The 25,002-nt window shown below is 36.3% G+C and overlaps 1 protein-coding gene across 9 annotated transcripts in view; it reads left to right on the forward strand.

Moving 5' to 3' along the window:
• BIRC6 (baculoviral IAP repeat containing 6) overlaps positions 1 to 25,002 on the forward strand; it is a 210,869-nt gene that overhangs the window by 7,472 nt on the left and 178,395 nt on the right. For all 9 annotated transcript variants that reach the window (XR_005718377.1, XM_040224596.1, XM_040224598.1 and 6 more), the window contains exons 2-3: positions 19,906 to 20,087; positions 22,037 to 22,174. Coding sequence is in view for 8 of the 9 variants with exons in the window: in XM_040224596.1 (XP_040080530.1) it covers positions 19,906 to 20,087; positions 22,037 to 22,174 (320 nt within the window). In the remaining variant the exon portion in view is untranslated. The remainder of the gene's footprint in view (positions 1 to 19,905; positions 20,088 to 22,036; positions 22,175 to 25,002) is intronic.

Here is a 25,002-nt window from a genome sequence, read left to right on the forward strand (position 1 = left end):
TTTGTGGGCTATGACTATGTACTTGTCTCTGTTTCAGTTGACTGACTTTAGTAATACTACATGATGACATATGTCAAAGATTTGATGTTTTATTAGCAAAACATTTTCTATAATTAGAGTGAATTAATATTCATGTTTGTTTGCTTTGTTTGTTTTTTTTTTGGCCTCAATGCACGGCTTGTGGGATCTTAGTTCCTTGCCCAGGGATCAAACCCACACTCCCTGCGTTGGAAGCGCTGAGTCTTAACCACTGGATCGCCAGGGAAGTCCCATGAATTAAAAGTCTTAAAAAAGATTTTTCTGTGTTTTCAATATCCTCTATATTTACCCAAATTTTTACATTTGCCTCCCACATTTTCCTAACTGTTCGACGTGCAAAGATGGTTTTGCTCTAAGAAAGAATTTATTGTCTTTTTTTTAGTAGTTTTAGACTTATTAATCAGAGGCAGTGTAAGAGATCAATTTCTGGAGCTAAATAGTTTGAGCTTTAGTCTTGGTTCTGTTTGATCTTGAAGTTCATCAATAAAATGAGCATTAAAATGTTATCTACCTCATGAGATGGCTGTGAGAATTGAAGTGAGCTAATATATGTTAAACATGTAGAACAGTGCCTGATACGTAGCAGTGCTCACTCATTAAGTCGTGTCTGACTCTTTGACTCTGTGAACTGTAGTAGCCCACCAGGCTCGTCCATGGGATTTTCTAGGCAAGAATACTGGAGTGGGTTGCTCTGTAAATGTTCTTGTAGCAGTGGCCATTTGAAAGTTTGCTGATGTAGTAAATGTTTTTACTACAGGGATTCTGTTGAAATTGCAGCATTTTTTTTCTTCCAGTTTTTCACATATGTGGAAATGGGACCAGTGAAATCTGAGAGATATAAATATTAATATAAGAATAATAATTTTGTATTACAAGAGAGAGAAATTATGTAAGTTAGTTGATTTTGGACTTGAAATTGTTAAAAGAGGCTGGTGATTTCATACATTGTTGAACATGTGGTAGGCATGGGGCCACAAAATAAGGCAGCCTTTTTACTTTTGAATACATACTTGGTGATATTTTCAAGTAAGCCATTTTAGTGTAAGTACTCTTAATAAAATATAGATGTGCAGATTATGTGAGTATAGAGAAGGGAGTTTCTTCAATCTGAGGGAAATAGAGAAGGCTTCTCAAAGGATGTTGCCTTTATGATCAGTTTGGGAAGATGAGATAGTGGGAGGGATATCCTAGGCTAAGGTACTTGCTTATATAGAGACAATTAGGTCTTTAAAAGCATATTAAATTCAGGGAAGTTTTGAGGGGAAGAGGAGTTGGGGGTTGGATGGTTAAGAGTTGAAGCTGAGAGATTGGCAAAGACAAGATCATAATATGTTTTGCTAAGAACTTTGGACTTGATGTCAATGGTAGGCAGCCTTTATAGGTTAAGACACAATCAGATTTGTGTTGAAGAAAGATTCCAAGCTAATGCTCAGGTATGAACAGTGGTGAGAGCTGCATGTAAGTTAGTTTGAGAGGTAGAAACAGTATAATTTGGCAAATGTAGGGATGAGGGGAATTGACAAGGTGGCAATTACTCAGACTTAGGTTTCTACTTTGGATGACTGGGTGAATGAATTAACCTGAATAGCAGTACAAGAAGGTGTGGTGGTGAGTAGCTTTTGTTGGCATATGCTGAGGAGCAAGGGGGACATAGTGATTTCAGTTGTGTTAATTTTGAGGTTCTTGAAGGACATCCCGGAAGAGATGGCCAGGAGCCATTTGGAAATTCAACTTGAAGATTTGGAAATAAATGAAACATGAAGACTTGGGAATACAGGTTTGGAAGACATTGACATTTATAGAGGAAGCCTAGTCTATGGTTAAGTATATTGGCTCCGTTGCCAGATTGAGTTTCAGTCTGTGATTCATCACTTATTAGCTGTGCCCTAAAGGTAAATGCTTAACCTTTCTCTGCACTTAATAATTAGTACCCAACTCATTTGGTTGTTGGAAAGATGTTAAGTAAATTGATACATGTAGATATTATTTGACCCACCATAAGCACTCCATAAATGCTACTTTTTGTATTGGTGTTTTTAATTGCATTATTCATTTCAACAAGTGTTTGTCATATGGGGATAATAAGATGAATTTTAAATCCACTGTTTCCCCAATTTTGGAAAGCTGTCTAGAAGAGGTGACAGCTCAGCTGAGACTTGAAAGTAATGAAGTTGGCTAGGTAGAGGAAGTAGCATGAGCAGAAGTAGGTACATGAAGCAGGTAATATTTGTTATAAGCAGTTTAGTATTAGAGTGCAAAGCATGAGGAAGGGAGTGATGGGATAGACTGAGGATATTGGACTTGGTCCACCTTGGTCCTGTGGAAGCTATGGCTTCCATACTCTTTAAGTACAAGAACTCCCAGTTTATGGTAAAAAACGTAGGGCCCTGTTATGATAGGTATGTTTTTAGCATTAACTGAGAAAATACTGCAGAAAAAAAATGCTACTTTTAAGTAGTTTTTATTGTAGGTGTCTTATCTGTGTAATTTGAAAAATACTACAACACACATACTTGGAACTTTCCTCAAGTTCCTTGAAGTTTTTTTTATAGGGAAACAAATCAATTAACAGTCTTCTGCCTGTACTCCAGCTTCAGAAATTTTATATTATCTCCTTGGTCTTTCTGTCTTTGTGGGCTTGTTTAATGCCCTCTTTATTTATTTCCTCTTTCCAGTGGGACTGTGGGAGGAAGCAGAAGTAAATTGTATGTATTATGTCCTTGTTTAACTGGAAATCTGTAGTTACAACCGTACGTAAGTTGTTGAACATTTGGAAATCTATCCTTAGGAATGTTCTCTATAACTATAGATGGAATGTAAACAATAATAGATTTATGTAAAGTGGGGGGGGGGAGTGAAAGTGAAGTTGCTTAGTTTTGTGTCTGACTCTTTGTGACCCCATGGACTGTATGTAGCCTAACAGGATCCTGCGTCCATGGGATTTTCCAGGCAAGAGTACTGGAGTGGGTTGCCATTGCCTTCTCCAGGAGATCCTCCCAACCCAGGGTTTGAAACCAGGTCTCCCACATTGTAGCCAGATGCTTTACTGTCTGAGCCACCAGGGAAGTCCACACTGTAGAGGAGTATATAAAAATAGTGGGAAGGTGGGTGGGAAGTACCTCTCTGATACGTGCACTGTACTGCTCAGAGTCTCAAGCAAAAGGTGCATTTGGCAGGACACTTCCCTGGGTTACCATCTCTAAAATGGGCTAGTAATTCTTGCCCAGGCTACGTTATTATGTGATATGATAATGAATGTAGACATTCTTTGTAAATTGAACTTCATATGTGAGGGATACAACAGTGTTAGCCAAACTCTTCCGGGTTAGAGAGGAGAAAATGGAGGTACAAATGACAAAAAGGATAAATTAATTGCTACATAAAGTTAATTGTTTGTGACAAGGGCAGTGCTCCTAAAAGAAATAATTGTGGTCTAGTTTGAGTATGTTAAATCAGGGATGTATTTTTAGAGGAGATAAATATTGTGTTTACTTTTTACAGGAATTAATAGAAATATTGGGGCAAATGGAAGTGTCTTCTTTGAGATTTGTTGTGGGCACCAGGAATTTAAATCTTTACGATTTGTTTCTGTGCTTTTACTTTGATTTATGAAGTTGAAGAGAGACAAGGAAGGCTGGGAAGATAGTACAGGGCAGTGGTTCTCAGCCTTGGTTGCTCCTTAGAGTCATCAGGAGAGTTTTTAAAGACATACTCTGCTAGGGTTCTAGTATTCTAACTTAGGTGACCTGGAGTGGAGCCCAAGGTCACTTAAATTTTTATTATTTTAATTTTTAAAGCTTTCTCAGTGATTGTAATGCGCAGGCCAGGTTTAGCGGTTTTAACTTCACCTAGAACCCTAAATGAGCAAATGTATTTCATATGCCTGGAATAAATGAGAGATTATATTTGAATTGAATAGTATTCTGTTGTTTAGTACTGTGTCTGACTCTTTTGTGACCCCGTGACTGTAGCCTGCCAGGCTCCTCTGTCCATGGGATTTCCCTGGAAAGAATACTGGAGTGTGTTGCCATTTTCTTTTCTAGGGGATCTTCCCGACCAAGGAATCAAATCTGTATCTCCGGCATTGGCAGGTGAATTCTTTACCGTTGAGCCACCAGGGAAGCCTGAATAGTATTTATTCTGTTTAGCCTTAATTTTTTTGTAAGAAACACCTCCCAAGTTAGTTTCTTTGCTAATAAAACCTACCCCACAGTAAATTAAATTATAAATGAAATATGCATGTAAGTAGGACTGTACCAAGGGCCAAATTCATGTTGCTCTCTTTTGTCCTTTTCTGATGTAATGCATTTTTGTTTGATTTTTTTTTTTTTTAATCAGTTAAGTGCTGTGATACTTTTCACCAAAATGCTACTGCAGCAGGGACAGTTACCTCCTACTGGGAGTATGAGAGGAGGGGGTGAAAAGCAGCTGTAGAGGGCAGAAATGGCTGGGATTATCTATCAGATCAGCTGTTTCATGCCTAAAATGCCTTTGTTTTATGTTGTATTAAGAAAAAAGCTAATGTCTAGAATGTTAAATTTTATCATATTAGAGCCTAGTGGGTTTTTTAAAATATATAATTTTATTAAATTATATGGCTTTGCTGGGTCTTCATTGTTGGGTGGGCTTTTCTCTGGCTGTGGTGAGCAGAGGCTTCTCTAGTTGGGGCATGTGGTCTTCGCATTGCGGTGGCTTCTTTTGTTGTAGAGCATGGGCTCTAGGGAATGCAAGCTTCAGTAATTGTGACGCTTGTGCGCAGTGGTTGTGGCACACAGATTAGTTGCTCTGGCATGTGGGATCTTGTGGGACCAGGGTTTGAACTTGTGTCTCCGGCAGTGGCAGGTGGATTCCTTACCACTGAGCCACCAGGGAAGCCCTAGAGCTTAGTTTTAACACGTTCAGAAGTTCTTCAAAACTATGAAAAATGATCCATTTATTCAAAACCATTTGCTGTGTGTCAAAAATTTACTGTTTGTCAACAAAGTCCTTTCCTAGAGCTCTGGTTCAGTGAGAAGAGGTATATTACATATACATGCAGGTGATGGTAGACACTATAAGAAGTCGAAACTGATATGAGATGATGGTGGGTAAATTGGTACTGTGTGGTCTCAGGGGAGTCTCTCTGAGATGGCCCTTGAGCAGATCCTAGTGATGTGAGAGAGCAGCAAGGCAGGTATCCAGGGGAAGTTTCTGTTGGCTTGTTACTGTAGTATGGGGAAACAGCTGGATGGATTTTCATCATATTTGGATGGAATTTGACTTGCACTGATTTAAAATGTAGATTCAATGAGGAGTGATGAGACTGATGTGATTGCTAGTCTCAGAGAAAGGTGCCATCTCTGTTAAACAAAATAATTTCAAATATGAGCTCCAAATAGAAATTCACAAGGGTACATGTTCCACTTGTAGAATTGTATTGATTTGTAGCTGAGTTGCTTTTCACATGGGCAACTTTGTGTAGCAACTGGAATTTATATACAGATGATAAAGGGTTTTTGTGCAATATCAGATAGGGAAATTAGTCCCCAAACTTTACTTAATTATAGCCAGGTCAAAATCCTGAAGGAAGAATGTAACCTATATATTGCAGACTGGTTGAGAGATTTAACTGTGACAAATTTTCATATATATTGTTCAATTTGTCACAGTTAATTGAATGAAACATGAAAAGGGCCCCAGAGTTTCTTGCAGGGAGTAGTAGTAAGTCCTTAATGATTGAGTCCCATCCATGGAAAGTTTTCAGTGGTGATTATGTTCTCAAAACTTTCTCAGTTGATGTCAGGTAACTTAAGATTATTTAAAATAAGTGGTCTGGTGACTGTTTTGGATAAAGTGAATAGAGAGAATTGGAACTTTAAATTCTGTATCTTTCAGAGAACTTCTTCCATGTTTAGGCAGATGTTGATTTTCCTGCCTGGAAAAATACTATCCCTGCTTTGTATTTTATCCATTTGCTACTTTTCCTTGTGGCCTAGTCACCGAACTTTCCCAGATTTTCTTTGCACCAAGTTCTCTTTTATAGGAATACTCATTTTGACTTTGAATAATACAGTGTATTAGCAACTTTTGTTAAATGATTTTATTTTCAGTAACTTTAATAATATTTTAAAAGCTTTATAAGAGCTGAACTTTAATTTTGGGGTTCCTTGGTGGCTCCGTGTAGAGAATCTGCCTGCCAGTGCAGGAGACGTGGGTTTGATCTCTGGGTTGGGAAGGTCCCCTGGAGAAGGAATGGCACCCACTCCAGTATTCTTGCCTGGAGAATTCCATGGATGAGACATCTGGTGAGCTACAGTCCATGGGCTTGCAAAAAAGTCAGACATGACTTAGTGACTAAACAACAACAACAAAACGTTAATTTTGTATCCTTTTTTATTGATTTCAAATTATGTTTGTGTGTTATGGTATAAACTATTTTAAGCATTGAAATCTGATGATATCTCAGTGGACATGGACTTCTACAATGTGTAGTTTCAGTTGGCAAAGATAATATATTTCTGATAATACTTTTCCAGGTTTTGAAGAGATATACATGATTAGTGCATTGATAAAGAGTTGACTGTTTCTTAATGTGGGTGTTAAGATAACTAAACAACCCCACAATTTCCTTCCTTTAAAAATTTCAATTTTAAAATGACTTACCTTATAGGCCCTCAGATGTTGTTTAGTCACTAGTTGTGTCTGATTCTTTTGCGAACCCATGGACTCCTCTCTTCGTGGGATTTCCAAGGCAAGAATACTGGAGTGGGTTGCCATTCCCTTCTCCAGGGCAACTTCCCAACTCGGGGATCAAACCCATGTCTCTTGCATTGGCAGGTGGATTCTTTACCACTGAGCTACTTGGGGAAAGAGAAGCCCCTCTATGATTTCATTACCTAGAGATGGCTAGTCTTAGCATTTTGGTGTGCAGCAAGTTCTTTTTGCCTTTTTCTATTATTTGATGTATTTTTATTGTAAGATATGTTACGAACTGTTTCCCCCTTTTACTTTGTTAAAATTGTACTTTCCTGTGTTTTTATTGTATAATTTAAAAATAAATTTTGACTAATGATTATAATAAATGGACTTTTATGTGTGTGTATTAGTAATACATGCATGGATTCATGTAACTATCACCACAGTCAGGATACAGAGCAGTTTTAACACCTGAAAGAGTTCTCTGTGGTATCTCCTTTGGTATACCTTTGTAGTCAGCCTCTTCCCCACCCCTGAACCTTTGGCAATCACTGATCTGTTCTCTCTACTGTTTTGTCTTTTCTAGAATGTCATGGAAATGGAACCCTTTAGTATGTAACTTTTTGATACTGACTTGTGCATAGCATAATGTCTTTGAAAATCAAGTTGTTGCATGTATCTATCTGTAGGTCATTCCTTTTCATCGCTAAGTATTTCATCATATGAATGTATTGCCGTATTTAGTCAGTTACTCTTGGGAGGACATGCTTTTGGTAATTATGAATAGAATTATTGTAAACGTCTAAGTACAGGTTTTCGTGTGAATAAAGGTTTTATGTCTCAAGGGTAAATATGTAGAAGTGGGATTGCATGGCCATTTGGTGAGTGTATGTTTAACTTCATAAGAAACTGTCAAACTAGTATGGCTGTACCATTATGCATCACCATTAGACATTTATGAATTATACTTGCTTTGCATCCTTGCTAGCATTTGGTATTGTTACAAAGTCAGCACTGCTGCTGCTGCTGCTAAGTCGCTTCAGTTGTGTCTGACTCTGTGTGACCCCATAGATGGCAGCCCACCAGGCTCCCCCATCCCTGGGATTCTCCAGGCAAGAACACTGGAGTGGGTTGCTATTTCCTTCTCCAATGCATGAGAGTGAAAAGTGAAAGTGAAGTCGCTCAGTCGTGTCCGACTCTTTGCAACCCCATGGACTGCAGCCTACCAGGCTCCTCTGTCCGTGGGATTTTCCAGGCAAGAGTACTGGAGTGGGGTGCCATTGCCTTCTCCGCAGATTGATTGCAATCCTTATCAAAATCCCAGTCACTACTTTTGCAGAAATAGAAAAATCCATTCTAAAATTTGTATGGAATCTTGAGGGACCCCAAATAGCTAGTGTTACTGAAAAAAAATGCTGGAGGACTTAACACTTCCTGATTTCAAAATTTTTTACTATGGTGCTATAGTAATCAAAACAGTGTGGTTCTGGTTTGGAATAATGAGTACAGAAGTACCCCTTATATAAGTGGTCAAATAATTCTTGGAATGGAGGTCAAGACCATTCTCTTCAAAAAACAGTGCTGAGAAAACTGGATATCCATATGCAAAAGAATGAAGTTCTACCCTTATACAACCATATTACACAGACAAATATTTTCAAAACACCACATACAAAAATTAACTCAAAATGAATCAGAGATTTAAACATAAGAGCTACAACTGTTAAGCTCTTAGAAGAAAACAAAGTGTTCTTGGATATGACACCAAAGGCACAGGCATCCGGTGAATGAATAGACAAATTGGATTTCATCAAAATGAAAAACTTTTGTACATTGAAGGACACTATCAACAGAGTAAAAAGTCAGAACCCAAAAAGGGAAAAAATATTTGCACATCACATATCCAGAGACATAGCCAGAAATATTTAGACAATTATAGAAAACTACAACTCAACAAACAGCAAAAAACAAATAGCCTGGTTAGAGAGTGAGCAAAGGATTTAAATAGATATTTCTCCAGAGAAGATAAACAGATGACCAACAAACCATGAAAAGATGCTCAGCATAATTAATCATTTGGGAAATGCAGGTCAAAACCATAATGAGGTATCACTTTACACCCGTTAGGATGGTTATTTTCGAAAAAGCAGAGTAAGTATTGGCAAGGTTGTAGAGATTGGAACTTTTTTGCTGTGTTGGTGGGAATATAAAATGGTGCAGCCACTGAAGAAAACAGTATGCAGTCCTACATATAATTTAAAATTACCTTATAAACGTGCATTTCCACATTTGAGTAATACAGTTCTTCAAATAATTAAAAATTACTGTATGAACTCACAATTCCACATTTGAATATTGGGTATAAAGAGTTAAAAGCAGAATCTTGAAGAAATATTTGTGTGCCACCCACGTGTCCATCAGTGGATGAATGTATAGACAAAACATGGTGTATGTATATAATGAAATATTAGCCTTGAGAAGGGAGGAAATTCTGACACATAGTGCAACATGGATGAACTTGGAAGATGTTATGGTCAGTGAAGAAAGAGTAGTGACTCAGGTTCTGTGGGGACAGAAGTGAAGATTTAGTGTCAGTGATTATAAAGTTTCAGTTTTGCAAGATGAAAAGAGGTCTGTGGATGGATAGTGGTAATAGTTGCAAGACATTATGAATGCACTTACTGCCACTGAACTGTACACTTAATGGTTAAATGGCACGTTTCTTGTATAAATTTACAATTTAAGAAACATTAAAAAATATCAAATGGTCCTATTTATACAGGTCTCTGGATTCTGTACTGTGCCATAGATCTAATATGTTATCTCTTTGCCTGTAGCACACACTCTTGTGGTACTGTAAATTTTATAGCAGGTCTTAAAGTCATATAATGTGATTTGTCCAACTTTATTCCTTATTGAAATTGTTCTTGCTACTCAAGTTCCTTTGCCTTTTCAGATTATTTGGGATTCAGTTTATATCTCAAAAATGCTGTTGGGTTTTTTATTTTAACTCTTTATTTTGTATTAGAGTATAGCTGTTTAACAGTGTTGTGACAGTTGGACTCAGGTGGATAGCAAAGGACCCAGCCATGCAGACCCATAGATCCATTCTCCCCCAAACTCCTTTCCCATCCAAGCTGCCACGCAACATGGTGCAGAGTTCCATGTGCTATACAGTAGGTCCTTGACGGTCCTTGACCGCTCTCCGTTTTAAACATTCCTGCTGGGATTTTTTTTGAAGTAAGTGTTAGTCGCTCATTCGTGCCCGACTCTTTGTGACCCCATGGACTGCAGCCCACCAGGCTCCTCTGTCCATGAGATTTTCCAGGCAAGAGTACTGGAGTGGGGTGCCGTTTGCTTTAAATCTATAGAGCAGTTTGGGAACTGTTCATGTCTTTGCTATGTTGAGTCTATGGCCATGGTTTTCTTTAGATCTTTTTTGATTTCTTTCACTGATCAGTTGTACTTGTTGGCATACATATTCTCTTTACCTTTTGTTTGATATATATCTTAAGTATTATATATTTTTAGAGCTCTTGTAAACTAACTTAATTTTTTGGGTAAACTTTGTTTTCAGATTGATCATTGCTAGTAGATGTAAAGTTGATTGATTTTTATGTATTTGTTCAGTGTAGCCTTGCTAAACTTTGTAGTTCTTGCAGTTGTTTTGATTTTTATTTATTTTTTAAAATTTATTTATTTATGGCTGTGCTGGGTCTTCATTGCTGCACGCCAGCTTTCTCTAGTTGCAGTGAGCAGGGCTGTTTGTTGCGGTGCACAGGCATCTCATTGTGATGATTCCTCTTGTTGTGGAGCACAGGCCCTAGGCTTACGGGCTTCAGTTGCTCTGCGGCATGCGAAATCTTCACAGAGCAGGATCCCCTGCATTGGCAGGCAACTTCCTATCCACTGTACCACCAGGGAAGTCCTTGTTTGTTTTTTTTTAGATTCTTCAGAATTTTCTGCATACATAATCATGTTATCAGTGAATAGGGGCTGTTTGATTTCTTCCTGATGTGTCTGGCTCCTCATATCTTACTGCAGTGGCTAGATCTTCCATTAAGATATTAGATAGAATAGTTGAGAGTGTAGTATCCTTATCCTATTCCTGATCTTAGGGGAAAGCCTTCAGTCTTAGCATTAAGTGTTTGATAGTGGTAGACTCTGTAGCTGTCTTTTATCAGATTGAGAAAATTGCCTTTTAACTTGCTGAGGGCTTTTTTTTTTTTTTTTTTAAATCATGGAAATATGTTGTATTTTGCCAGATGCATCTACTGATTTGACTGTGGTTTTTCTTCTTTAAGAAATTATCACGGTAGCTTACATTGATTGATTTTTGAATACTGAAGCAGTTTTGCATTCCTGGGAAAACCCTGTTTGGTCCTGGTGTATTGCTAAACTCCATTTGCTTTTATTTTGTTGAGGATTTTTGCACAGTTTCCACGAGGGATAATGGTATGTAGTTTCTTTTTTTGTCCTTTTTCTAGTTTTTGATATCAGGTTAATTTAGCCTTCTTAAAAGGGGTTTGGAAGTGTTCCTTTTTTTCTGTTTCCTGAAAAAGATTGTGTAGAATTGGTGTTACTTCTTAAATTCCCCAGTGAAATCAGGTAAGCCTGGAGATTTCTTTGAAAAGTTTTAAACTAGGAATTCACTTTCCTTAATTCAGATTATCTGTTTCATTTTGAATAATTTGGTAGTTTGTGGTTTTTATGGAATTTCACCTTTATTTTCTAATTTATGCATATTGATCTGTTTATATTATTCCTCAGTTTAACATTTGTAGTGTCAGATTTAAGTATTCTGACAACACAAGTTGTCACATTTATGTACATAGAGTTGTTCATAGTATTCTTTTATCATTTGATATCTGCAGGATCTGTAGGTTAGTTCCTCTTTCATTTGGTGGTGTTGGTAATTCATATCTTCCTTTATTCTTTGGCACTCTTGCTAGAGCTTTATCAATTTCATCGATCTTTTCAAAGAACTCATTTTTGCTTATATCGATTTTTCCTTATTGTTTTTCTAGTTTTACTTTTGCATTGACTTCCAGTATTAACCTTTATTGTTTCCTACCTTTTCTTTATTTTGGATTTGTTTTGGTTTTTTTAAGTAGAAGCTTAGGTTATTGATTTAAGGCCTTTTCCCTCACTCCAATATAAACATTCAAGTCCTATAAGTTTTACTCTAATCACTGTTTTAGCTTCAGATGACTTATTTTGATACTATGTTTTCATTCTTTTTTGGATGTGGATAGCTGTGCTACAGCTTGAGGGATCTCAGTGTTCCCCAGCCAGGGGAACAGCAGTGAAAGTGCCATATCCCAAACACTAGATCATCAGGGAACTCCCTCATTTTCATTCTTTTAAAAATGTTTTCTGAGTTACTTTAGACTTCGTTGACCTAAGAATTGCTTAGGAGTATGTTGTTTAATTTACAAGTATTTAGAGGTTTCCCATTATGTTTCAGTTACTGATTTCTACTTAAATCCATTGTAGTCATTTTGTTTGTGGTCAAACAAAAACATAGTTCTTGTTTGTTTCATTGAAGTATAGTTGTTTCACAATGTTGTGTTAATTTCTGCTTCTGTTGTTGTTCCCTCTCTAATTCATGTCTGACTCTTCATGACCCCATGCACTGCAGCGTGCCAGGCTTCCCTGTCTATCACTGTCTCCTGGAGTTTACTCAAACTCATGTCCATTGAGTCGGTGATGCCTTCCAACCATCTCATCCTCTGTTGTCCCCTTCTCTTGCCCACAGTCTTTCCCAGCATCCAACTTTTCCAGCGAGTTGACTCTTCACATCAGGTGGTCAAAGTATTGGAGCTTCAGTTTCAGCATCAGTCCTTCCATTGACTATTCAGTGTTGATTTCCTTTAGAATTGTCTTGTTTCCTTGCAGTCCAAGGGACTCTCAAGAGTCTTCTCCAACACCACAGTTCAAAAGCATTGATTCTTTGGTGCTCAGCTTTCTTTATGGTCTAACTCTCACATCTGTACATGACAACTGGAAAAACCATAGCTTTGACTATATGGACCCTTGTTGGCAAGGTGTTGTTTCTGCTTTTTAATACACTGTCTAGATTTGTCACAGCTTTCCTTCCAAGGAGCAGGTGTCTTTTGATTTCATGGCTTCAGTCATTGTCCGCAATAATTTTGGAGCCCAAGAAAATAAAATCTGTCACTATTTCTACTTTTCCCCCATCTATTTGCCATGAAACGATGGGACTGGAGGTCATGATCTTAGTTTTTTGAATGTTGAATTTTAAGCTAGCTTTTTCACTCTCCTCTTTCACCTTCATCAAGAGGCTCTTTAGTTTCTCTTGCTTTTTGCCGTTAAAATGCCAAAAAATGGCACTTTTTTTGCCATTAGAGTTCCATAAAAGCAAAGTTTCTCTTTACTTTTTGTGTGCATATCTGAGGTTGCTGATATTTCTCCCCAGAATCTTGATTCCAGCTTGTGATTCATCCAGCCCAGCGTTTTGCATAATGTACTCTGCATGTAAGTTAAATAAACAGGATGACAGTATACACCTTGACATACTCCTTTCCCAATTTTGAACTAGTCCATTGTTTCACGTCTGGTTCTAACTGTCACTTCTTGCCCTGCGTACAGGCTTCTCGGGAGACAGGTAAGGTGGTCTGGTAAGTGATTTGGTTATACATACGTATGCATTCTTTTCTTTTATATTCTTTCCCGTTAGGGCCTTGTTGTCTATCCATTCTGTATGTAACAGCTAACATCTGCTGCCTTGCTCTGTCCCTGGTCCCAACCCCATCCCCTTGGCAACCACGAGTCTGTCCTCTGTCTGTGAGTCTGTTTCTGTTTTGCACTTGGGTTCATTTCTGTCACATTTTAGATTACACTTGTAAGTGATATCACATAGCATCTTGTCTTTCTCTTTCTGACTTCACTTAGTATGATAATTGCTAGTTGCACCCTTGGTTGCTGCAAATGACGTTGTTTTGTTCTTTTTAATTATTAAGAAATAGTCCATTATATATATATATATGTATCACATGCTCTTTATCCATTCATCTGTTGATAGACATTTAGGTTGTTTCCATGTTTTGGCTACTATGAATAGTGCTGCTTTGAACATTGGGATGCATGTATCTTTTTGAATAAGAATTTTGTCTGGATATATGCCCAGGACTGGGGTTGCTTGATCATAGAGTAATTCTCCTTTTAGTTTTCTAAGAAACCTTCATACTGTTTTCCGTAGTGGCTGTACCAACTTAAATTGCCACCAGTGGTGAGGCGGGTTCCCTTTTCTCCATGCCCTCTCCAGCATTTCTTATTTGTAGACTTATTTATTTATTTTTTAAACTTCCGCTTTTTTTTTTTCTTTTAAGATTTTATATATTTGGCTGCATGGGGTCTTAGTTCCCTGATCAGGGATTGAACCTGTGCCCCCTGCATTGGAAGTGTGGAGTCTTATTAACCACTGGACCACCAGGGAATTCCTGTAGACTTTTTAATGATGGCCATTCTGATCCGTGTGAGTTGGTATCTTATTGTAGTTTTGATTTGCATTTTTTTTCAATAATTAGTGATGTTGAACATCTTCTTTATGTGCTTATTGGCCATCTGTATTTCTTTTGAGAAATGCCTGTTAAGGTCTTTTGCCCATATTTGGATTGGGTTGTTTGTTTTTTGTTGTTGCCTTGTATATGAGCTGTTTGTATGTTTTGGAGATTAAGGCCTTGTTGATTGCATTATTTGAAAATATTTTCTCCTAGTCCGTAGGCTGTCTTTTTGTTTTGTTTATGGTTTCCTTTGCTGTGGAAAAGCTTATAAGTTTGATTATGTCCCACTTTTTATTTTTGCTTTTATTTCTGTTGCTTTGGGAGACTGACTGAAGAAAACATTGGCATGATTTATTTATATCGGAGAATGTTTGCCTATGATCTCTTCTAGGAGTTTTATGGTGTCTTATATTTTGTATTGTCTTATATTTTATACTGTCTTATATTTAAGTATTTAAGCCATTTTGAGTTTGGTTTTGTGTATAGTGTGAGGCTGTGTTCTAACTTCATTAATTTACACGCGATTGTCCAGTTTTCCCAATACCAGTTGCTAAAGAGACCGTCTTTTTCCTGTTGTATATTCTTACCTCCTTTGTCGAAGATAATTGACCAGAGATATGTAGGTTTATTTCTGGGCTCTCAGAGAACATACTTTTATTTCTTTTATATTAAGGTCTGTTTTATGATCCAGGATACAATATATCTTGATTAATTTTCAATGTACTCTTGAATGTGCATTCTACTGTTGATAGGTGGCGTGTTTTAAAAATGTCATTGGTTGATGGTGTTCAGTTTCTGTATATCTATGTTCGTTTTCTGTCTGCTAGTTCTATCAGTTACTGAAAGTTGAAGTCTCCAGCTGTAATTATGGATGTCTGTTTCTCCTTTCAGTTCTTGTTAATTTTTGCTGAATGTATTTTTAAGTTCTGTTAGGTGTGTGTATATATTTAGGATTGCTTCATGAATTGACTCTTATCATGGAATGTCCTCATTTATCCCTGGTGATTTTCTTTGTTCTGATCTTTGTCTCATCTAAATATGACGATTCCGTGTTTCTTTGATTAACATTTATGTGATATATCTTTTTTCCATCTTTTTACCCTTTTAGAATGGTAAAAGTTTCTTTGCATGTGTGTTTTAAATTCCAGCTTGTCTTTTCATTGGCGTACTTAGGCCATTTTTGATTAATGAATAGTTGAATTTTGGTTTAGATACTCCAGTTTATTGTTTCCTCTTTTTTTCTCTTTCTGCTTTTTTGGCTTGATGTTTTTTTTTTAACCTTATCTGTTGCTTTTGTGTGTTTTCATAGTTACTTGAAGGATTGCAATATATATTTTCCTCAGTCTATTTAGAATCAGTATTTTACCACTTTAAGTGGAATGTAGAAACCATACCACCCTATTGTATCCTCCTCTTTTAAGTTATAATCGACTTATTTATTATATATATGTGACATTGAAGAGTATCAGACATTGTAGGAATTTTTGCTTTCAGTTACCAGATACATTTAAAAGACTGAGTTGGAGAATCATCACTTATATTTACCCAGATATTTACCATTTCTGTAGCTCTTCCCTCATTCTTGATACTCTGTTTCTGAAATAATTTCCCTTCTCTTAGATGAACTTCTTTTTGTGATTCTTTCTGAGCATGTTTGCTGGCAAAATTTCTAGTTAGTGTTCCCTCATCTGAGAATGTCTTTATTTCACCTTCATTCTTGATGGATTTTTTTTGCTGTTGAATAGAATTTCTTTTTTGCAGTACTTTAAAAATTGTTCAATTCCAAGTGAAGTCCATGATTTTTAAATGATAAACATGCTTTTATTGTAGCTGTTACTTACCTGTACATATCATATCCTCTGGTTGCTTTCAAGATTTTTCTTTGTTAGTTTTAGTTTTAAGTTTCAGCAGCTTTTTGTGTCTGGCTGTAAATTTTTAACTTATTATTTTTGTGAAATTTCTCCTGCTCCTAAAGAAAATCTGTACTAATGCAAGTCATTAGTGTCAGTCAGGAATCTGCAAACTATGGCCTGCCACCTGCCTGTCTCCTGATTTTATAAATAAATGCTACTAGAACACATCTACATCCATTTATTTACTAAAATCAAGTAAATAAATGTTTTTGTTGAGTAATTGTGAGAAAAGACCTTAAAAACTATTTGATCTTTTTATAAGAAGTTTGCTGATTGATAATCTGGTATAGTTGGAGGAAATTTGAGTGTTTCTTGTGAGGCCTTAAATACTATTGATCTTTTTATAGGAAGTTTGCTTATATCTGGTATAGCTGGAAGAAATTTGAGTGTTTCTTCTGTTAAATTTTCTGCTTGAATTTCTTTTTAAACTTTATCTGTGTAGGGTTCAAAGTAATTTTACAATTGTCTTCTAACAAGGTACAACATGTGGTATAGAATGGGTCTAAGAGTTTTTCCCCTCTATTTAAAAACTGAAAAATGACTTCTTAGCTGATTTTCCTCAAAAACTTAAAACATTAGTTAAGCATGGCTCTTCTTTCTTTGAGAAATTTATTTTCAGACTTTTTAAACTCATAGGGCAAATAAACTATAAATTTCTGTTTATTTTAAAGGTAGCCTTGGAAGTTTAAATATAGGTTTTAAGTTTTTTTTTATTAATGTTATTTGCAGCATTAAAATTTGTTGACAGTATTCCATAGTAATACTTCCAAAACCATGAAACAAAGCAATATAAATAAAAGTATAATTTAACATATAATTTCATACAAGATTTTGAAAAGATATTTTCTTACTGAGAGCGCAGACATAGGTTTCTTAGTTTCCTCATCTCTTTTATGAACCTTTATGCACTTAAAATTGTTATTATAACTGAAAATAAATGTTGATTTTTTACCTCCCATTGTGAAACCTATCTTTTATTTTATTTTATTTTTTTGCTGTACAAATACTCAGTTCTGGGTCACACTTAAGCACACATGGATTTCATTTTTTCCCCAAATTAGAGAATTTGTATCCTTGGTCTTATTTTTTGTCAGATAAAAAAGACTTGCTCGAACATGTTAAGACAATGAAAAGTTCCCTAAAACGTTCTTTGTTCATTGAAAGATATTTTTTCTTCACAGAAATCTAGAACTTGTTTAGGGGTAGAGGTAAATAAAATCTTGAGCATACTATGCGACTACATTAACAGAGCTCTTTTTCTTGAAATAGAGTTCTCAGGCTGAGTAAAAGATTCAGAGAAAGAGTCTGTGGTGGGTTGTATAATCTTCCCTCAGAATTCATGTGCTAATGGGAACCTCAGATTGTGACCTTATTTAGAAACAAGGTCTTCGCAGGTGTAATTAGTTAAAAAGAGGTCACATGAGCTCAAAGAGCCTTTAGGGTAGGGTAGTATGACCGATAATCAGTTTACTGCCTTCTGCTGTGCAATGCAGCAAGTCACTGCTTACAAATGGCCTTTTGTAACTCAGGTCAAAAATACTGGGAATGGACTCATCTGAATAAATATGGTCCTATTACATGCTCTGTGGTTCTGAAAGACTTCTGAAGTCATTGCCAATAAGGCTGTTTGGTCACTGTGCATTACTTTGAGTGCTAATATTATATAGTGTAAGAAATTAAAAAAACGTTGTTGTTTTTTTTTTGTCATGATCTATTGAATTCTGGGGTTGCATGGAAACCCAGTTGAAAACCCTGGTGTATATTTTCACATTTTATACCTCTGTAAAAGTTTTAACAAAATAATGGTTTTTATAGTTCTTTACCTAATGACCTATCCCTAAAACAAAACAGTTTGTAGTGTTTTTTTTTTTTTTTTTAATTTTACAGTTATGTGTGGGAGGCATGGCACATATGGGAAATCCCTGCCTTCTGCTGAATTTTCCTGTGAACCAAAAACCTCTATAGAAAAAGGAATAGTCTGTTTTAAAATTTGAAACTATCTTTACAAGTTCCTACGTAATTTTACTCTGAGTTCCTATAATTTGTATGATTTCTTGTGGTTTTACCTAGAGATGAGAAGTGGTAGGTAAATATTCCTGTTTTATTGTATTACAGAGATTATTTTTCTATATGCTGACATACATTTCAAAGCAATAGATCTGAGAATGAACTATAGAAGTTCTATGAATTTTTCTTTGTTTTATGTAGATAATGAATAAGTTTCTAATAGTTTTGTAATGCCTCTAAGATGAGAGAGCTATAATAATCTGAGATTAAGAAAACTAACCCTAATATTCACTGATTATAACATGTTTTATAGTTGTCCTAGACATTGATCAGTAGGACCCTGGTTTATATCTTTGCTGCTCTTGTATTACTGCGCAGTAGCAGTGCTGAGATCAGGAATGTTCTGTAGACTTATGATGGGAGTTTAGAATAAGGTGTACTGACTGGTGGCAGAATTACTTGTCCACAGAGAAGTTTGTTCACTAGTACAATTAAATTTTACAGTTGATAATTTTTTTTCAAGTCTTTTTATAGAGACTGTATTCATGACAGTGTTTAACATTAGTCTTCTTATAAATTGTAGAAATCAGTGTTATCTTTTCCAAATTGTGCTTTTTGGTTTTATATTTAAAGCTTCTGTGTTATACTATCTTTTGTAATACTCCTTGAAATTCTCTTAATTTATTCTGATAAGTGTTATGGTTAGTATATTCATTTTCTGTTAAAATACTCTTCTGATACTGATTCAGCAGAAACTTCAGAGAACATTGATCGTCAGTAATAGTTGACTGTGGTTTTTCAGTGGTAGTTGAACTAAGACACTTTCCTAGTTCTCTTAGGTTATAGCCATCTTCCATAATTTTATCTCAGATAGCTATGTGTGTGTACTCTGTCGCGTCCACCTGTTTGCAACCCCACGGACTATAACCTGCTAGACTCCTCTGTCCGTGGGATTTCCCAGGCAAGAATACTGGAGTAGGTTGCCATTTCCTCCTCTAGGGAACCTTCCTGACCCAGGGATTGAATTTATGCCTCTTCCATCTCCTGCATTGGCAGAAGGATTCTTTACCACTAGCGCCACTTGGGACTGGGAATCTATCTTCCCACCTGGGAAGCATATCTTAGGTATAAAAGCCCAAAAGAACTTTTGAGGTCATTACCTAGAAACTGTCCACATTGACTTTATGCTTAATGACTTTTGTAGGGGAAGGGGGGAAAGACGTAAAAAAATACTGAATATTTATTTATTTTAATTACAGTATAGTTGATGTACAATGTTGTGTAGTATTGGATATTTGAAATTTTTTTCAAAACAAATTATTTTGAAGTAGTGTAATACAGAGAACTTCCCTATAACTTTTACTAAGTTCCACTAATTTTAATATTTTAAATATTTTACCACATTTGATTGTCATTCCCTCATGTATACATTCATACTACTTTTGCTCACTTGTGAATAGGTTGCATATATCATACCTTTTTATCTTTTACTATTTCTATGTTTATTTCTAAGAACAATGATATTTGCTTTTATAACAGCAATATAGTTTTTAAGTTCTGATAGTTTCATATTGTTACTTTAAGCTACAGTACATATTCCAATTTAATCAGTTCTAATAATGCCCTTTAGAGAATCTTTTTCTAGTCGAAGATTATATAAGGTATTTAGTTGCCATGTAAGCATTTATTTTAAAAGATCTATTGGTCTTAACATCTTCAGTGTTGAATTTTTGTTCTTTTAACAGCTAAACCAGGTGGACAGGTGAAATGTCAGTATATTTCTGCCGTGGATAAAGTTATTTTTGTGGACGATTATGCAGTAGGGTGTAGGAAGGACCTTAATGGAATCTTGTTGTTAGACACTGCTCTGCAAACTCCAGTTTCAAAGCAAGATGATGTGGTTCAGCTTGAATTACCTGTCACAGAGGTAAGTTGAAATAAGTGTCAGTATGCTTTTCTACTTAATGTAGTTTCAGACTTACTAGTCGTTAAATGGAATTAGATTGTCCTTTGAGGATATTATCTACATACCCTTATAAAAACAAGGAATTGTGAATTGTACAGGTTAAACCACTTTAACAGAAACCCCAAAATACAATGGCTTAAACAAGATAATTTTTTTCTAGTAACAGTACAAGGCCAAGTATAGGGACAACTTTGCTTACTGCAACACTTAGCTTCCATCTCTTGAGTCCAAGACTGCTGCTTCAAGTCTCATTACTTCCCAGTTTTAGGGAAAGGGAGGACAAAAGGCCAGGGAGCACACTGGCATTACCTGCCCTTCCTTTCCTCCTTTCCCTTTTACCTCCCTCCCTCATCCTTTCCTTCTCTCTGTACCCACTCCTTCATTTTTCTTATTCTCTTTTACAAACGGTTTCACATGTGCCCTTTTCATATTCAGTTAATTCATTGGCCAGAATTTAGTCATATGGCCACAGTAAGCTGAGGTGGTTTTTTTCTTTAATATTAAAAAAGAAGAAATAAATATTAATGGACAACCTGTTATCTTGGCTATGTAACATGTGTCTTAACAATTCCAGATTAAAATTTCAACATACATATTTTTTGTGTTACATATTTATTAATTAATGTATAAGTGTGTCCTAACTTAAATCTTTTTGTGTATGTTGATGTTCATATCATATAATTTAAAACTATATTTTTCAGATTTATCAGACTTTAAATCATCTTAAAAATATAAGAGATTATAATGTTGTATTCCCCCTAAAAGTAAGATATTATTTCTGTCTTTATCCCAATTTGTTGATTATTAACTGTTTTGTGTTTGGTGGATTGGTATGATTAGTTGATAAAATCAATGTAGCTTATTTCCCATTTTTAAGATATGCAGAGTGTTACTGTGTGGGTCAGTGTCATCTCACAGTCATCTAGTATGTTAATATTGAAAGCATTTGCTGAAGTTCTGAGCTCTGAAAACAGAATAGCCATCTTTTTGTCATAAGAATATCTCGATCTGGGGGCATGTTAAAATCTTTGGATAGAAAATTAATTAAAATTAGCTCTACTTGTATTGAATATTTTCTCCCCTCCTACTTTAAGGCAATTAGACCTGGTGATGTCTTAATAAAGCTGATGTCTTCCATACATTGTAGTGTACAATGGAAGATGGTATCAAGCCATTGGGTTTTAAAAGGAACTACAGAATTACAATAGAATAGTTGGACATTTATGTAAAATGGACCCTGAAGTCAATATTTAGCCAACTTCTGCCACCTCTCCCACCTTGCCAGCTCGTGATGTCTGTTGCTGGTTTTCTGTCTTTTTACACAAATAATTATAGTTGTCTTGTTCTCCACCATCCCAGGTACCCTTTCCTGCATCACATTGTTTTCTCACTGTCTTGCCTAAAGTGTGTGGTCCTGGGTTTGGTTGGGTTAGTGTGGATGTGTTCTTTTCCATATATTGATCATATATTCCTGTTAATGTAGTTCATGTTGAATACGTGGGTAACAATGCAAAGGGCTTTTTAAAAATTACCTGATGATTTAATGAGTGACCCCTCTTACGGTATTACATAGTAAAGCTCCCTGAGGGACTTTACATTTGTCTTTAACTTTTTATCTCTTTTATTTTTGTTTATAGTTTCAGCTTGTCCAGTTTTTTCTGTCTGGCTTTGGTTTATAAAAACTTCCATGTATGGAGACTTTACTGTGTGGTACTATGCTGAGTACATTGCTATATCTCATTTAATTTTGTAACAGCCTTGCAAATCATTATTTGGTTAGCTAAGTTTGTTTAAAAAAAGTAGAAGTAGTAAATTTTCATATAGTACCTTTCAGAATTAAAATATTTGTGTAAGAATCTGAATTAAACATTTTTGGTATGGTTAATCTTTTGTGATCTTTTTTTATTTAGGCACAACAACTCTTGTCAGCATGTTTAGAAAAGGTAGATGTTTCTAGTACAGAGGGTTATGATTTGTTCATCACACAGCTCAAAGATGGTTTAAAAAATACATCTCATGAGACTGCAGCAAACCACAAAGTTGCTAAGGTAAGAAGTTAAAAAAAAATTACTTTGTTTAGGGTTATAACAGAAAGAACATTTCCATACTTCTGCCTTTCTCTGTTCTTCCTTACACTGATGACTACGGTGGGAGATAGTGCTTTGAATTAAATCCTTGGCTATATTTCATTAATTCTTCTGCATTTTTCTTTTAAGATTTGTAAAAAAAATTATAAATGTAGTACATATACAATTTTTATATTGAAGCATATAAAGTAGAAGCTGTTTTCTAAAACAATTTTGCCTTTGTAAGTATCTTTCTCAAGTGCAGTTGAAATTATACTACAATGCTGTGATGTACTGTTTGGACTGCTTAGTCTGTTTGGACTGCTGTGATGAGTGGAATTTCTTTTGGTGAAGTCCTTGTTTCTGGAATATAGCTGGTACCTTCTCATTGTGTCCTTATATGGTGAAAAAGGCAAGGGATCTCTCTGGAGCCTTTTATAAAAGAGGGTTCCACCCTCATGACCTAATCACCTTCCTTCCAAAGGCCCTACCTGCTAATAGACTCCCCCTTTGGGTTAGAATTTCAGCAGATGGATTTTGCGGGGACACAAGCATTCAGATTATAGCATATACCTTGCTTTTTTTCATTGAAGAATATATATTGATATTTTCATATCAGTGCTCATATATCATCTGCATTCTTCCTAATATTTATATTGAAGAGTATTTTATAAATTCACCATGATTTTATGAATCTTAATTCCATTAGTGGAACGTTTTATTTAGTAAAAACAGAAACCATGTTGTGCGTTTCAGCATTGTGAGAAATTGACTTAATATGTGTATGAGAACCAAACAAGTGAAAACAAAACCCTGAGGTAACACAGGTGGTAACTGGGAAGCAGGACTCATTTTGGTCTGAAGGAACAGGATGTTCAGGTTTTAGAACCTAGATCCTTAAAAACTTAAGAAAAGAGCCTCTTGGATCTGGGACTTTGGACTCCTGAGGTGGAGTTGTTATCCAGTAGGTGCCTCAGGAGCTTGGAGCTTGGAGCCTGATGGACTGAGACTTGGAGTTCTGAATAGGGGTGCTACTCGGCTGATGCTAGTGCCTCTGAGGGAGATATGTGAGACTGGTCCTCGGAGTGCTAAGAAAACAGAACAGAAAAATTTCTGAAGATCAGAGGAGTCAGCTGCTGCCACCAGATCCTTTGCTAACATGATGTTGACAGCAGTGACAAGTAATTTAGCGAGAAGCAAGTCTTTTTCCCCTATCATGCTTTCCAATTTCCATCCTGTGTTCCTTTGTCAGAACTTGACAGTCAGGAAACTGGTTGGTAAAGAAGAAATAATAGTTTATAGTATCCCAGCCCCAGCGTGACCGAGAAGAGAGGAAAGGGTAGGTTTGGACCTGAGAGACAGTAGCTTAATAACTGGCACAGTCTGCTCCTTTGGCTACTCTTCATCTCCATACATACCATCTATACATGTTTGAACTTTCATGCAACAAAAATGTTATGCTTTTACTTAACAAGAGGCTCTGTTCCTAAAAAAGAAAATGAAGATTTGTCTCACCCTGTCCCCAGAATAGGCAGACACAGAGTTTCAAAAGATATTTTATCCATCTGTAGGTGATATTAGCTACTCTTAAAATTTATAGTTTCAAGTGTTTAGGTAACAGAGCTGTGCTACCTAATCACTAAACCTAAATTAAACCCATGTAAACCTAAACACTAAATTAACTACAACAAAAAATTCTTCTGTAAAATAATGACTTACCTCTCTATGTCTTTATCTAAATCTTCATCCATCTATCATTTATGTAATGAGAAATATATATAGTTACCATATCTCTCAGCTCTATAATTGTGTATAATATAAAGATGATAGTCTGGATATTTACATTCTCCTTCTCCTGGCTATTTCTTACTCCCTTTGTCCTTAACTAGCAACGTTAAGGTCAGGTGTCTTTATACTGTCAAGTGACCTAAGTCTTCACTCTTGCAGGATTCAGACCCTTCGTAGTGCTGTGCTAAGTTGTTGTAATTGTCCTTTTACTCTTGTATATCGGATGTGGAAGAGCTTAGAGGCACCCTGGAGAATCTCTTGGATTGTAATTAAATTCTCCTTACTTCCATCAATCCAGTTTCCCTTGTCAGTTTTAATCATATTAACCAGTAGAATTACCACCCACTTTGTCTGATGATTCAGCGACAAGTTATTGTTGTACAGTGTGATTTTCTTTTTAAGGTATACAGTATAATGATTTAATGTATATTGTTGTTCAGCTACTAAGTCTATTCTGATTGACTCTTTGCAACCTCATGGACTTCAGCACAGCAGACTCCCCTGTCCCTCCACTATTTCCTGGAGTTTGCTCCAACTCATGTCCATTGAGTCGGTGATGCCATCCAACCATCTCATCCTGTCACCCCCTTCTCCTTTTGCATTTAGTCTTGCCTAGCATCAGTGGAGAAGGCAGTGGCATCCTACTCCAGTACTCTTGCCTGGGAAAATGGATGGAGAAGCCTGGTAGGCTACAGTCCATGGGGTCGCTAAGAGTCGGACACGACTGAGTGACTTCACTTTCACGCATTGGAGAAGGAAATGGCAACCCACTCCAGTGTTCTTGCCTGGAGAAACTCAGGGAGGGGGGAGCCTGGTGGACTGCTGTCAGTGGGGTCGCACAGAGTCGGACACAACTGAAGTGACTTAGCAGCAGCAGCAGCAGCAGGGCCTTTTCCAATGAATTGGCTCTTTGCATCAGGTGGCCAAAGTATTGCAGCTTCAGTTTCAGCATCAGTCCTGCCAATGAACATTCTGGGTTGATTTCCTTTAGGATTGATTGGTTTGATCTCAGTGACAAGAGG

The sequence above is a fragment of the Oryx dammah genome, unplaced genomic scaffold, assembly GCF_014754425.2.
Source record: "Oryx dammah isolate SB20612 unplaced genomic scaffold, SCBI_Odam_1.1 HiC_scaffold_25, whole genome shotgun sequence".
Taxonomy (NCBI): domain Eukaryota; kingdom Metazoa; phylum Chordata; class Mammalia; order Artiodactyla; family Bovidae; genus Oryx; species Oryx dammah.